Genomic DNA, 15,751 nt, shown 5'->3' with positions numbered 1-15,751 from the left:
TAGAACTATAAATTTTTAGTTTTCAAACTTCATGGTTAGCATGTTTTAGACCGTCTATAGTATTCTAGAGAGTTATTATTACATTCAGAAAATATCCTGCATGTAAAATCAGGAATTGATGTCTCTTGTTTCCTCTGAAAGCCATTCTTGTAGACATGATATTATTGCCCATCTTGTTGATTGTAAACTTTCTCCAAGTTTGAGAATATTGATAATAATGTGTAAATGTATACAGGTCAGTGAACATAGCCTGAGCTCTCCGAGTTTGTGTTTTTCTAAGCTTGTGCAACTTTCTGGTAACTTGGTACTTGAGCTGATGTTGCTGAAGATCCAGTCATAAATTCATCCAGAATTTGAGATTTTTAAGACTATACCCTATTGAAAAGAGTATCATACCCTTCTGTAATCAGCCTTGTAATATTGAAAAATGTGAAAGGAAATATGCAAAACTTCAACAAAAGTTGCAGCTTGGGTTGTAGTTGCAGTTCCAAATGCTTACTGCCTAAGAATTAAGAGAATTAATGCTGAAATTTGGCCCTGCAATAACCTCAGCTACAAACTAACATTTCTTCGCTTATCTATCTATGACACGCTTCGCAAAGATTAGACCAGCCATAAGATACATAACCTAAGGATTATTAAATACAATCTCTTAGCTTTATGTTCAAATAAGGACATGAGTAGCACCGGAGAGAAGGTACTGAGACAGCTAATCGGTTGGACAAAATCGATCCGTTGCCTGTGAGTCCATTAAATCATGACAAGCAGGAATGCACTTGAAAGCCAATTAAATATAGACGTTGTTCTACATGTAAATAGTTTTATATAACACATAAAACAAACATAAGTTAAAACAGCCCAACATGATGAAATCCATAATTCATACTTCTAGAAACATCAAACCAGAAATTGAGCAATACTTTGGAATGTATTTGCATCGGCTCTCAAGACTACATAGTTTTACTATTTGGCATAATCTTGCATCAGGACCACTCTTTGAAACATTTCCAGTGTGTGCAGCACACAACATAAGAACATGAGCTAAGGTTATCGTGTTGAGCAAATATAGATGACTAGGCATAGAGGGGAGTGGCCAGGATGTGATGTCACATCAGATCTTTCCTTGCATATCCTTCAGTGGAAGTTGGGTAGCAGTTGTCCATTGCGTTTTTCTAGAACAACTTGAACTCTCTGTTTGTCAAATGCATGTCTGAGACAAACCTGAAAGATGATTATTATTAGAGTAATCATTGATCTAAGGCTATAGATTTTACAATGGCTGCTAAGAAGACTGGTATACATGTGAGAGTGTTAAGATGTCGCAAGTATCTTTACATATTAAAATGAAAGACTAAAAAAGAGTAAGCTTGGGTTACGACTTCAAGACTGAATTCCAAATTTTGGCGTATTGCTATTATCGGTACTAGATGAGACTCCTCCCTAATATGCTTCCATAATCTCACCAGTTTGATTACTAAAAACCATGGCTTGGGTAAATATTGCAACACAATCGAAACAAGGAGCTTATTTTCCAGCTTTTATTTTTTCAGCTTAAAACATTATTCAAATAATATTATTTTATTAAATAGTTATTTACTTTTCTCCACCTTTTTCACATAAGCCTGACTTACTTTTGTTGGCATTGGTCGGTGAAATAAAATGAAGATCCAATCAAATTTTGTGAAAAGAAAAGCTCTCTTTTTATGACAGCATTGATTTCATCAAGTGCTGGTATTGGTCAGAATAACACAGCTGTAGAACTTAGAGTGGGTTCTTTGCTTACTGCATGCGACTCTGTTGTGGCAAAGCACGATATTTAAAACTTCCCACTCTAGTAATTCACCAGTTAAGAATCGCATACTAGCATTGACAAATCAATCTAGTTACCTGGACATTGGACTCTGGATTATTGGAAATCGACGCTGAACATTTGGTGTCATCTCAGGAGCAAGGCTAGTCATGGTTCCCCAATTAGGAGGGTGTCGCCTGATTGCCCGACCTGTAGATGGTAGCATCTCCCGCAGTGTTGACCATTTTTCATCTCGAGAGTATGTTCCTGAACTGAATATTATAGAAAATAATATATATATATATCAGTTTTATTTGATATATATAACAAATTATATATATAAAATAATATAATAAAAATATAACATGATCAGTTTTTTAATCTATATAAATCCCAAAAAGTTTGTGTGTCGTCTGTCTGTGATTCGGTCTGTCCAGCTATAGCTATTGGTATCTAACAATGAAAAACCCGTATCACAGATGATTTGATTTCGGAACCTCCCTTTTCCAGTCAATAAGCTAACCAATTGAGCTACACGAGACGCATTAGACTCACTGGGTGATATGAGTGGTTATCTAGGTTAAAATAGCATAGCGACTGCATTATGTTATGGTGCAACGTCACTAAAGCTTGCTCTTATGTCTCTTATCAGTATGTTTAGCAATACGGATACTAGCTTGCTCAAATCAGCCATGGGCAATGTGGTAGACTAATGGCAAGTAGCAGGCAACTACATGACCTGCCACTGTTTATTAGCTGTTTTTAATACCTGTGCAACGCCAAGCATTCCACTAGCTTTATATATACTGGAGTCGATGACAAAAAAAATATACTACAAGATTTTTGACCAAATGTGAAGGTTAAAATTAAAATTTATGTAGCATATTCGTGACATAGGTACAAAACAACCACGCACGAAATCATTGAACTTATGCTTGGCGTTTACTGATGAAGTCACAACAAAATATTGAGTGACGATATAATTTTATATATTGAGAGAACTTAGTCTACTTAGTCAACATAAACTGAAGAACTCTGGTAAGTCGATAGATTTCAGCCCTCGCACATTCATTTACTATGACCATAAATCGAAGAGGCTACTTGTAGAGCTCAATTGATAAACTCACTTGTAAGACTCTTGCTCTGCTCGTCGACGAGAAAATTTTGCAACTTCTGGATCACCATCAGGTCTTGGCGGGATCCAATGGGGTGGAGGAGGCACACCACTTGGTCGCAGTATGTACTTGTTTTTGGGAACTGGTGCGTATGTTCTCTCATCTAATGGCATGTAACGCTTGACAACCCATGTAACGTCTGGGTTGAAATCTGCAAAATCAAATAGTTCCTATTAATTATTGAAACTTGCTAGCAGAGTGAACTTGTTTACAATTTTTTTCTAAATTAATAGGCTAACTTCATAAGAGGACGAATAATGGTGCTGAAAACTAGTTGGTTAATTCAAATCAGCATTCCGATTATTTGAACAAATAATATTTGTTTCAATATATTATATTGAAACTTTTATCAGATTACTGGTTCAAGCCAAGAGTCACTATTCTTAAACTTAGCTGTTGTTGAAATTGTATATAATATGCCCTAAAAATATGTACAGGTTTCCTTTGAAGATGTAAAAATATCACTATATCATCTTGTAGAAAATATGAACAGAAACTGGATGAATTGTTTGTCTATTTAGCACAGTGGTTATGTTAGTAATGGGTAACAGAGATTTTCACATTTATTGTATATTTATTTCTAACTGCTAACCAAAAGCTATATTGATATATCTTGCAAAATTTCAGTTAAAAAATTAGCATTAATTTATTAGCAAGAAACATGGGGCAGCTTTCAATGAATCTTTGAAATATACAGTGTGGTATCGTTACGGCGGAACACTGTGGTCAGAGCCGGAGGGCCATCTCCGTGAGCACCGACACAGCCAGGCCAAATTTTTTTATATTGGCAGGAGACTCGACCATCGATAAGCCCAGAGGACAAGGCGCTATCACGGTGAAGCGAATGAAAGGGGCAAAACTTATTGAAAAACGGAATATATATATACGTATATACGGTAGACACTCCTACAATGTAAGTAATCCGTTCCAGCAACGATTACGTTATAGGTATTTTACATCATAAAAACAGTAAAATATATGTAAACTGCCTAATCTGTTCCAAGATCTTTCCAAACTCACACCTTTAGTCATACAAAAAGATAAAACTAAATTTAACTTTTAAATTTGTCGACTGTATCGTAACTGCAATATTATTAGTTTGCATCGATAGCTTATCTCCTTTTTCTGATCAATATCACTAGTTTTATAGACTGATTGCGGTAATTTTACAATAAGTTGATGGAGAACGTACACATTAAACGTTCATTTACAACGATTTGTTCCTTTTTGCTAGACAGCATAGTCTAATCTGGAAAGAAAAACTAATAACAAAGATTTTCTACTTCTACAATAAAGCAAAACAAAAATGTGGTTTACTATGAAAAGAGCGGTGTCTACCTGTTCATTATCTATCTGTACCCAGGGGTCAAGGATAAGATAAAAGATAACTTTTGGCAATGCTCCCAACTCGTGACATTCAGATTGGTAGACAGATTCTGTAACACCTGCACCAATCAATCGCCTTTAAGTATTTATTAGCAATTGCGCAGCTACCTATTCTCTGTTTTGTCGACACATCTGACGATCTATCACGACAAACTAAAATGTCATAGAAGTTGTATATGTAATAGATATGACGCTACGCGTACATCATTTTTTTCTCACAAGTGCGGCGAGATATGTTACCATTCCGATCGAATTTGAGAAGTTGTCCCTACTTGACACTTTATGTTATATGGAATTTTTACGTAGTGCAAAGCAAAGACTGCATAAATCTTTCAAGTTATCTGGAATTCACATTATAGGAGGTATACATTATGGGACCGTCCACTGTAAAGGACCGACTGAAGGTTTTCAGTAGTTGTATGCATACGTTCCTGCATGCTTGTGATTTGACTAATAAATATATTCTCTTGAATAAGCATTTGGCATGTTGGTTTGCCTAATCGGTCTTGTAGAAAGTAAAAAGCTGGTGGAGTTCTTTACAGTAGTTGTGTTGATGTGTGAATCGTCTTCCCTTTGCTGCAGGCGAGCCATTAGCATTCGAGTTATACTAAACATTACAAATGTCTTCTAAAAAAATCCACTTACAGATTCAAGCAATTATTATAGCTGAATCGTCTTCCCTTTGCTGCAGGCGAGCCATTAGCATTCGAGTCATACTAAACATTACAAATGTCTTCTAAAAAAATCCACTTACAGATTCAAGCAATTATTATAGCTATTATAATTAATAGTTTTATTAAAAGTTTTGTCGGCGCCTATCCCAAACCATTGATTTATTAAATGAATAGTCAATGAAGATTTCTTTATAGCTTTTCATCGTAAATAAATGTCACCAGGCACTCTTATGTGCATGTATTGTTTCATTGGTTTTTTTACTTGTGTCAATAGCTCATTGTGATCATACCGAATTAATTAAAACACTGATTACCAATGTTGCGAAATGCATTTTATCATTATTATTTTGGCATATTACTGTTTTGTATAGCGAGCTGTGTTTACTACTACAGGCTTTCTAAAGAAGCCTATCCACAAAACCACTAGACGGTTCCAAGCTTTTTCTGCTCACTCTGCAAAGGTACACAGGGTTGAAAGCGATTTGGAGACCTGGAAAAGAGCAGCTAATCCCAGATATTCTGTCTTGAGACTTACACATGGAACTCTCAGAGGCACATGTGGCCCGTTCAGATGTGTTTTTTGGCAGAGGCTCCTAAGAACCTCTCTCTCCCAACTCAAGAGTGTCATCACCTAAGGAAAGCTAGCTACTAAGAGTGAAAATCAGCTGCAAGAGCAGATTTCCTGAATCTTGGCAAGCCCTGAGACCCTTTCTTAGTCGTTCAAAGCATATCACGCGTTTAGAGGCAAACCTATGGTCGAACAGGGGCTTGTCTTCAAAAGGACTGAATTTGTGCCTTTGGGAATGCAGACAGAAATGCTGCAAAAGCTGCACACAGCTCATCTAGAACCTAATGTGACTTTAGGAAGAGCTCGACTGACAATGTTTTGGCCATCTCCCACTGATGATCTACGTAAGATACTGCGGTCCTGTCAAACATGCATCAAATATTCTCTCAAACAAGTTAAAGAAGATCTATAAAGTCATGATGTCCCCATGAAGCCATAGAAAAAAGTTGAGTTGGACTTGTTTGAGCTTCTACACTACACTTATAATTTCAGAGAGTTTGAGAAACTTAAGCATCAAAGGAGGGAAGAGGTAGTCATGGTCCTTAAGAAGTTTTCTGCCCGATGGGGTTCCTGTGATTTTACACAGTGATAATGGCCCCCAGTGTATGTCACACCTCTTCTCTAAGTTGCTCAGTCATGGGCATTTGAAGATACATCAAGCAGCCCCTATTACTCTCAATCAAATGAAAAAGTGAAAGCAGCTATCAAAAATATTAAGATACGACTTCGAAGATGTGATGAGCCATATATGGCGCTGCTCTAGTACCGTAACACTACAACAGATGGGATGTCTACCAGTCCCGCTCAGAGGTTATCTCATAGATCTAAAGTTCCACAAAAGGTAGAAAATTCAACTACAGAAGAGAGGAAAAGTCATGCAGAGAATCAGCACAACGCTTGAGGCGGCAGGAGTAGTATAATAGCAAGAGCACAACAAGAAGGAGAGCCAGTATTTGTTAAAGACTATAGAAAACATCGCAGGGAATAGAAAGTGAGAGTCCTTAAACAATTGAGTAGAAGGTCATATAGTGTTCAAGTAGATGAAGACCTTGTGCAATGGAATAGAAGAGATTTAAGGCCCCGAAATTAGTCAAGCCGAAACATAATGAAGAGCCGCAGGGACAATCTTGAGAAGTTCAACAAGAGACAGTGGTCTCACATCCTCCTGTAGTTGTGCCTGAGCAACGGATCCATTGATCAGAGCAACAAAAGAACAAACCACAGTGGTTGTCAGATTATGTTATATGAACGGTGTGATTAATTGACACGAAATCTGTACTCCTGTTGAAGCTATACTCATATTGTAGACTCATCACATGGTTTATTTTAGTATTCTTGAGCTTTTCACTGGCCAGTTTTTAGGCTTGCCATACCATTAAGTTTTCATGTGTTACTCTTACATGCTTTAAAATATCACCAGCTGCGTAGACAATCTAGAAACATGCATAGCCTAATTTAGTTGGTTTGTGTACATTAAATAAGAGGGTATATTACTGTTTTGTATAGCGAGTTGTGTTTACTACTATAATATATTAGCAGGCATGCGCACAGTCTTCTTTACATTGGCCATGCCCAAACTAAGACACGGACACTATTACCAAAGAGTTACATCCAGCTCTACCCTGAGTGTGGGGCCTAGAACACTCAACCCTACTCTTCACATCATAATTACACAATTAACCATTGTGTAACAAGAACATAGCAATTTGAGGTAACATCATGTTAATAGGCTAAAGGTTGTACAGTTTATTTCATGTTCTTTAGTTTTGTCATTGTTAGCTCATACATTAGCTGGCATACTAACTAAAGCTAATTATTTCCTTCAATTGACTTTTTACACAACAAGTTGGGCGCAAACAAAAGCTGTCTAAAAACAGTCAAAATTGTGTAAATCTTTGCTACTGTACACTACAACTACTCAACTAAGTAAAAGCAAACAAAAATCTTGCATGTCAAAAAACGAAAAGCATGGCCACAGTTGCAAAAAGGAATGTAACGGTGATCGTAAAGTCTGCAACCTTGCTCGGCAGTTTAGCCAATTGCTTTTTGGTCTAACGTGTTCAGTATTATTTGATAACTTACAATCTATCAAATTATACAACTAATGTAGAAATTTTGGAAGACAAAATAACTGAAATAAGATTTGCTTACCGCGAATACCAGCGTGAGTCTCGTGGTCATAATCTTCTTCAGTTGATTGTTTTCGATTATTTAACGAATTTGCTAGCGATGAATCATTGCAATGCGGTAGAAAGTTTGTCCAACTGTCTGTCCGTCTTCTAGGTCTTTCTGGAAGTGATGTTCTGGCTCTTGCACCATTAGGAAGATTATAAGTGGTGCTGTAAGCTCCAAATGCCCCGTAACTAAGGCATTCGCCAGCCATTTTCGTGATCACCAAGGAAGCTTTGAACACTGAGGTAGGAATAATGTTTTGGTAGAGCGCGCTTTACTATATGAACGACCACAATATTCGCCTTTATCTTGGCCTCGAACACTACTGCGGTGCTCGACTATCGGTTAAAATCATTCATGGTGGAGTTGTGTTCTATTGAAATGATGCCGCATCGACAACCAACCCCCAACCAGCCCCTTTGCAACATCGATTCTAGTCTGTTAAAGATGTGATTGCGTCAAATTTGAGTTGATCTTTAAAGAAAGCATTTTTCTTCTATCAGTTGATATGTTGTTTGTTGTGTTAGGCGATTTCATTGCCAATATATTTGAAGATTAAAATCGAAAAAATCTGATCGCGGTAAAAACGCTCAGGCCAAAAAGCATGCCCAGACTTGCCCAAAATGATGTCACGCGTGATATCTCTGTCAACGTATCTCGTATTCACATCGGTCATTTGCGATAAAAGTCAAGTCCTACGCGGCTCTATTGGCATATATTTTATTTTGTATTTGCTAATGTTGGCTAGAATAAAATTTTAGATCTCGCTACAGAAACATTATTATGAATGTTTCAAGGGCCTCAAATAACGAAAATTGAAAATTTGTTTTACTCACTTTCTCCAAATGTTGTGTAAACATTTGAGTACCGACTACCAATTCTACCCGTCTACGGTAATTTTGTCAAGCAAACTATGTAGATTAAGGTCTTTGTATTGGCACAGTTCCCTGCTACCCACAATAACAATATACAGCCTCCGCCACACTATGCCCGTTGCCTATCCTTGGGGCGGAGCTGTATATCATTGCCCTCACCGAAAACTAGTTTCCTACTACTGTAAGTAAAATAAGCAAGCTGCGTCTTTGAAAAGAACATATATATTGGAATAGAGTTTTAAGGATGAGAAATCTGCTGCAAACTGGATTTGAACTCACATTCTCCAGTTCTGCAGACATCCATATACCGTATCCAATTCACTACAACATTCTGCAAATCAAGTTTTGCATTATCTTCAACAATATAGTTTTATTATATAATTTTTACAAGCAAAAAGAATTTCATCTCAGCACAAAACTTTTATTAAAAATATCAAGTCGTGGCCATTCACATAGTTTTAGCTGATACAATAAGACAAATTCATCTACTGCAGCAAACTCAAACAAAACATCATGGTTTATGCAGCACACATTCAAGTCTCTCTTTCCTATTTATGGCAGTTTCCACACTGACAAAGCTGCTTCGGCGGGTGAGACCACATAAACATCCTGTAATCAGTAAAACAAATGCAATAAATATATGTCATTCATAGATATGTCATTCTAACGCGTACCTACTGAAAGCTTTCTGTAAGCTTCTAAGCAAGGATTACGCAGTACCAGACTGCCAGCCGTGACACTCCAAACCTCCCCTTATGTCACTCCTACTCCACCTGTACGTTTTCCCAGAAAACACCGTAGTGCCAGACTACACCAATAAGTTTACTCACGAGTCCCTAAGACTCAGACAGACTTGAATAATCCTCGAGACGTGACAGAACACACGAAGAGCACAAGAGTCACGAGCTACGCGAACGGAGCTCTGATTCCCAATGACAACATTGCCGTTTTCGCTCATCTGGTGGCGCGTACCCACGAACTCTTCCGAGCTACCGTCGAGCACTACGTGACTAAAAACTCACATTTCCCCCAGCTTTTAAAAAGCTACCAGCTATCCCTCATAGTCATCCAAATACTGGGGACGTCGTTGCTCCCGCTGCGACCGCCTAAGCATCAACGGTTGAAGCTCAGGCTCATCAGGATCTAAATCCCCGGACGGAACCCCAGCAGCCTGAGGCTCACCATCCATGCGTTGAACTCCATCCTCGGCAGTCTGACGACCATCCTCTGCATCTCTCTCCGAGACCTCAGCTACCTCACAGGAATGTAGCTGAAGCGGTGGGAGAGCGGCAGAACCGCGTAATCTATGTAGATTAGGTCGGCTGTCTTCGACCAGTTCACGGGTGCCATTTTCCCTACTACGGTCAGTGCCAAACTGCCGTTTGCGGACATCCCTCACATGCCTCGGCATTCCATCCACGCCCACGTTGTGCTTTGAGACGATCCCGGTTATCACTCCCAGTGCCCACTGCCTAGTGCATGACGGAGTCGAAGGTTTCACCCACACCTCATCCCCGACAGCAAATTTGCCTTGACTGACCTCGTTTAACCGCGTAGATTGACGTCAAAAGGCACTCGCCATGAATATCAATACAGATTATTCGAGGGTATCGAATCCCCATCTGTACCCTTGCGAGGCATGACGTTATACCAAAACGTCACCTCCTCACGGCTAATTCTTTCCTTGTCGGCAATCCTCTTGATTGTCCGGTGATTCCTCTCGACGATTCCATTGCCACTCGGGGCATAAGTGGCACGAAATCTCAGAGAAATACCCCACTCGTCAGCAAACTGTGCAACAGTTGCTGACCTAAACGCCATGGAATTGTCCATTAACAATTCGTCACACAGCCCTCGCTCAATTACGACAGTGCGTAACTGAGCCACGGTGTGCGCTTCCGTTACACTTGGCAAGCGTCACCAGATAGCAAGATGTGACTGCCCGCAATCAATCATGGACAGGAACACTTGGCCGCTATAGTGAGTCATGTCTATGGCCACCCAGCACCAGTTCTCCTCGACAGTCAAGCTGCCTGTTTTCATGAGGTTCTCACCTCTCGGAGCCGAGTCAACGCGGTGACCGGCCTCACAGCCAGCTCGCGTTTAACCTGCTCCCGTGTCAAGTCACTGCGTACTTCCTGAGCAAGGTACAGTGTTCTTTTGACACCCAGATGGTGAGGCAAATGAGCCGCCCACACAGCATCCCCAAGGCTCTCGCCGGTGAAGATGGCAGCAGCCATGCTCCCGGCCTCACCTCCACTTATCCCTCGATACCCAAGCCACTACTTGGGCACCCTCGCCATTTTATCCGCCTTGTTCTTCACAGTAGGAACAAGATGCGTAGTGACCGATAAACTGTACTCGGTGATCGTGTCACGGATCACCCCTAGCCGATGCTTCACCAGCATCTCTGCAGCACCTTTCGTGCAAACACGATGGCGCCTGTCAATTGTATTTGACATCCAATTGACAACTGTGAGAGAGTCAACCGCCAAAGTGAAAGTCTTGAACACCCACGCGATGGCCAGGTTAACATCTTGTCCCACAGCTTCCAGCTCGGCAACATTGATGTGTGAATGGTCTGACTCCTTCCTCAGCCCCGAGGCATCCTCAACCACGCTGCCATCAACCTCAACTGCCACACCGAGGCCCAAAGAGCTGGCATCCGTCCACACAACGACTGTACCATTCGGTCTCATGTGCCACGGACCCCTAACAGGGTCCTCCTGACATACCCTCGTGAAAAGCTCACTAGCCAGCGAGCTGACCTCCTTTTCAACGGGAGCATTCCAAGCTCCGTTGCATCCTAGCCGCTTCAAGAAGCTGCTATAGGGCCGCAACCACCCAGTCACTGGGTAATGACCGACAAGTCGGCCACAAAACGAGAATAGCTGTCTCTTAGTCAGCCCAGCTGGCTCAAGATGTATTTCAGAAAGTGCAGTTCCCCTCGACATTTGCAAATGTCCACGAGTATTTCCCTTCAGAGAAATGCCCAACAACCGACCTCCATCAAGGCCCTCCGGCTTTTTCGTCGCCAGTCCATACTTAGCAAAGTGCTTCCTCAGCTCCTCTAAGCCAAGTACAGACTCCTGCACTACTAAATCGTCGATATAGTGGTCAGTCCCTCGTCTGACCCGCTCGTTGAGCGAAAGAACCTTGCCTAGGATTTTGGTCATGATCCTAGGCGCACACGAAAGCCCGAAGCCTAAACGTGTCAGCGCATAAGGGACCCCCTTATACTTCACGACCTGATATTTCTACAGGTCCTCCAAAACATGGATCTGTAGGTACGCGGACTTGAGTTCGACTACCCCAAGTTCCGGATTCCGGATTTTGTTTACTCACGGATTACTGTTCATCCGGATCATTGTTTACTCCGGATTTGTAAGTTTACTCACGTGTCACCAAAACTCAGACAGACTTGAATAATCCTCGAGACCTGACACAACACACAAAGAGCACAAGAGTCACGAGCTACGCGAACGGAGCTATGTTTCCCAATGACAACTGGCCGTTTTCGCTCGTCCGGTGGTGCATACCCACGAACTCTTCCGAGCTACTGTCGAGAACCACGTGACTACTAACTCACACTTTCAAATTGGGAGTTAGATAGATTGTGAGTGTAATTTTAAAAACGAATAAATGTTTAACAAAGGCACAAGTACGCCGAGCCAACGATGCGAAGCTTTGGTTATGGAAGTTAAAGATTTGCATTGATCAATCGATTTTCTTCACTTTTTACAAATGAGAAGTGAACATCTAAAGTCAAATCATAAATCTACTTTATTAGATAAAACTGCCACAGAAAATTTTAAGCAAATGTAGCTAGGTGAACCAATAAAAAATATAAAACGATGATTAGTGATAGCAAAAAGTTATAATTTTATTAATTAGTACATGTATTAATAAGTATTAAAACATTACTTTTAGTATATTCATCAATCTAAGCCATTGTATTGCTAGATGCTATGAATTAAAGAGAAGCCGTCAAGAACTCACTGCACATACGTATCTTGCACGCGCAGGAAATTACATTTTAGCCTCAAACAGGGAAATATAATCTGAATGTAAACTCAACAGGAGACTCAAAGTAAAAGATTAATTTACCTCCATTCTCCGATCTTTTTCCGTAGAACTTTACCACCTGATGCCTAGAAAACTCGGAGTCACCTTCACAGTAACTTCACAGCAATTTTTACAATTATGTTGTTCGCCAATAAAACGTGTCGATTGAGTAATTCATCAAAGTAACGATGTTAATTAATTTAGTAAATATCGATGTTCATGCAATTTAATAATAGAGCAAAATCCCTAAATTTGAGATCACCGACAACGCGTTTTACGAGTGATAACATTTATTACGACCTATATAAAAATTTCGCGCTTATGATTGGCTAATGAAGCGACCTTATACTTATCGCTCATAGTTTCTTTTCAGATGTGTCACTAGTGACATCACGAAAGAAGCACCCGCTGGAATCAATAAAATCTCTAACGAAGAGAATCTTCTAAACCACAGACAACGCTATTTATGAGCGATAACATTTATTATGACCTATATAAAAATTTCATGCTGATGATTGGCTAATGAAGCGATTTTATATTCATCGATCGTGGTTTTTTTCCAAATTTTTAACTAGGGACGTCACGAAAGAAGCACCCGCTGGAACGTGAGCTTTTTAAAAGAGGGCATCATTCAAACACATATATCTCTGGACAGGGTTGGTTTACAAAAACAAAAATGGCATCAAATTGTAGCTGATGTTCTAACCTTTAATGGGTCGTAATTTCATTAAATCGAATTTTTTGACGCAACCACATCTTTAATCTTGTAAGTACACCTATTTTTTGTTACAGATCATCTTCCTTTTTTCTTGAACCAAGATTGAAATATGAACTTCACTATTTAAAGAACTGTGTTTACATTTATTAACCAATTAGTCTAAACTCGCCTTGAGGAACATGTCAGCAACATTAAGCTATATATTGAAATTGCATTACCATTTGAAATGATAGTATAGTGGACATATCCTGACACTAGTACTGACTACCTGAGTCTTGTAACCTATCAACCTATACTCAGCTTTTCTGTTATGAGTTTTATGGCTATAATAATGCTATATATTAATGCTAAATAATCAGATCTCCTAAAATATTTATCATTATAGTACCATATCGTAGTTTATATACACAGGGATCGCTAAACATATTATGGAAATGTTTACTTTTCCATATCCATTTCCATAAACATAAATATTTCCATAATTTTATGGAAATGGATATGGAAATTTTATTTTAGAAATATGGAAATGTTATGGAAATGGAAATAATATGGAAATGAATTATGGAAATGTTATGGAAATGGAAAAAATATGGAAATGAATTATGGAAATGTTATGGAAATGGAAATAATATGGAAATAAATTATGGAAATGTTATGGAAATGGAAAAAAATATGGAAATGAATTATGGAAATGGAAATAATATGGAAATGAATTATAGAAATATTATGGAAATGGAAATAATATGGAAATAAATTATGGAAAGGGTATGGAAATGGAAATAATATGGAAATTATGGAAATGAATTATGGAAATTTTATGGAAATGGAAATAATATAGAATTGAATTATGGAAATTGTAACATACACGTAATCCAAGATATAAACAGAGGGGAGTTATATTGTATAGACTAGGCTACATGAATAGACAATGGTAATACACAAACAGCTAACATCAGTGGTATTACAGAAACTATTAAAGGGGTCTGGAAGAAACTAACTCAAATTGTCTCTGGACTTGGCTACATGTACGGACAATGGTAACACACAAACCCAGCTAACATCAGTGGTATTACAGAAACTATTAAGGGAGTCTGAAAGAAACTCTCAAAACATCTCAAATCATCTCTGGCTTAGTTATAGGCAATGGTAGCATACAGTTTTGATGTTGCCTGGACCCTAAATAAAGTATATTAGCAAGCAAATATCATATTCATATTATGTATAAATTAATCACATATTCGGGAAGAGTTGACGATTGCACACACACACGCTCATTTGACACGCAAGCGCGCACACATACGTACACACCAGGGATCGCTAAACATATTATGGAAATGTTTACTTTTCCATTTCCATAAACATAAATATTTCCATAATTTTTATGGAAATGGATATGGAAATTTCATTTTAGAAATATGGAAATGAAAAAAATATGGAAATGAATTATGGAAATGTTATGGAAATGGTAAAAAAATATGGAAATGAATTATGGAAATGTTATGGAAATGGAAATAATATGGAAAGGGATTATGGAAATATTATGGAAATGGAAATAATATGGAAATAAATTATGGAAATGTTATGGAAATGGAAATAATATGGAAATGAATTATGGAAATGTTATGGAAATGGAAAAAACTATGGAAATGAATTATGGAAATGTTATGGAAATGGAAGTAATATGGAAATAAATTATGGAAATGTTATGGAAATGGAAATAATATGGAAATAAATTATAGAAATGTTATGGAAATGGAAATCATATGGAAATGAATTATGGAAATGTTATGGAAATGGAAATAATATGGAAATAGATTATGGAAATGTTATGGAAATGGAAATAATATGAAAATGAATTATGGAAATGTTATGGAAATGGAAATTGTGACAAACACGTAATCCCTGTATATACATTTGAGTAAACATTGCAGGTCAGCACATGACTCATTATACATCATCTATGCATCCATCTATCATTATCTAGAATTATTATACAGTAATCCCTTCTCAGGGCTCTTCAGTGCTGGTACCACACTCTCCCACGCTCGGCTTATTCATGACACGTTCAACTTGTAAACATAATACAGGACTTACACTGATTGCATAGTGGCATCCAGATAACCAGTCCTATATCCTTAAACTAAACTAATATATTAATTAAGATACTAAAGACCAAGATAGACTCCAATACTAGATAGCTAAGATATATCACATTATTATAAAATACAGGGTTCCTTTGCTTTTGTGTTAATTCCAGTACTAACAGTGAAGCCACTGCTTTGACCGGAGGGCATGGGTTTGCATACAGACACTTATCTGGACTCACTGA

The 15,751-nt window shown here is 38.5% G+C and overlaps 2 protein-coding genes across 2 annotated transcripts; both read right to left on the bottom strand.

Moving 5' to 3' along the window:
* Positions 1 to 921: 921 nt before the first annotated feature.
* LOC137400215 (uncharacterized) lies at positions 922 to 7,975 on the bottom strand. The gene is made up of 4 exons (XM_068086543.1): positions 7,744 to 7,975; positions 2,917 to 3,115; positions 1,888 to 2,061; positions 922 to 1,221 (listed from the first exon to the last, which is right to left on the bottom strand). Exons 1-4 carry the CDS (start codon positions 7,973 to 7,975, stop codon positions 1,173 to 1,175), a joined length of 654 nt encoding a protein of 217 aa, XP_067942644.1. The 3' UTR covers positions 922 to 1,172.
* A 2,946-nt stretch (positions 7,976 to 10,921) lies between these two features.
* Positions 10,922 to 11,815, bottom strand: LOC137400930 (uncharacterized). The gene has a single exon (XM_068087270.1). It carries the CDS (start codon positions 11,813 to 11,815, stop codon positions 10,922 to 10,924), a length of 894 nt encoding a protein of 297 aa, XP_067943371.1.
* Between the last annotated feature and the right edge of the window lie 3,936 nt (positions 11,816 to 15,751).

Source organism: Watersipora subatra, chromosome 7 (assembly GCF_963576615.1).
Source record: "Watersipora subatra chromosome 7, tzWatSuba1.1, whole genome shotgun sequence".
Taxonomy (NCBI): Eukaryota; Metazoa; Bryozoa; class Gymnolaemata; order Cheilostomatida; family Watersiporidae; genus Watersipora; species Watersipora subatra.
Note: the sequence above shows the minus strand (reverse complement) of the source record. Positions and strands in the feature narration are given on the sequence as shown.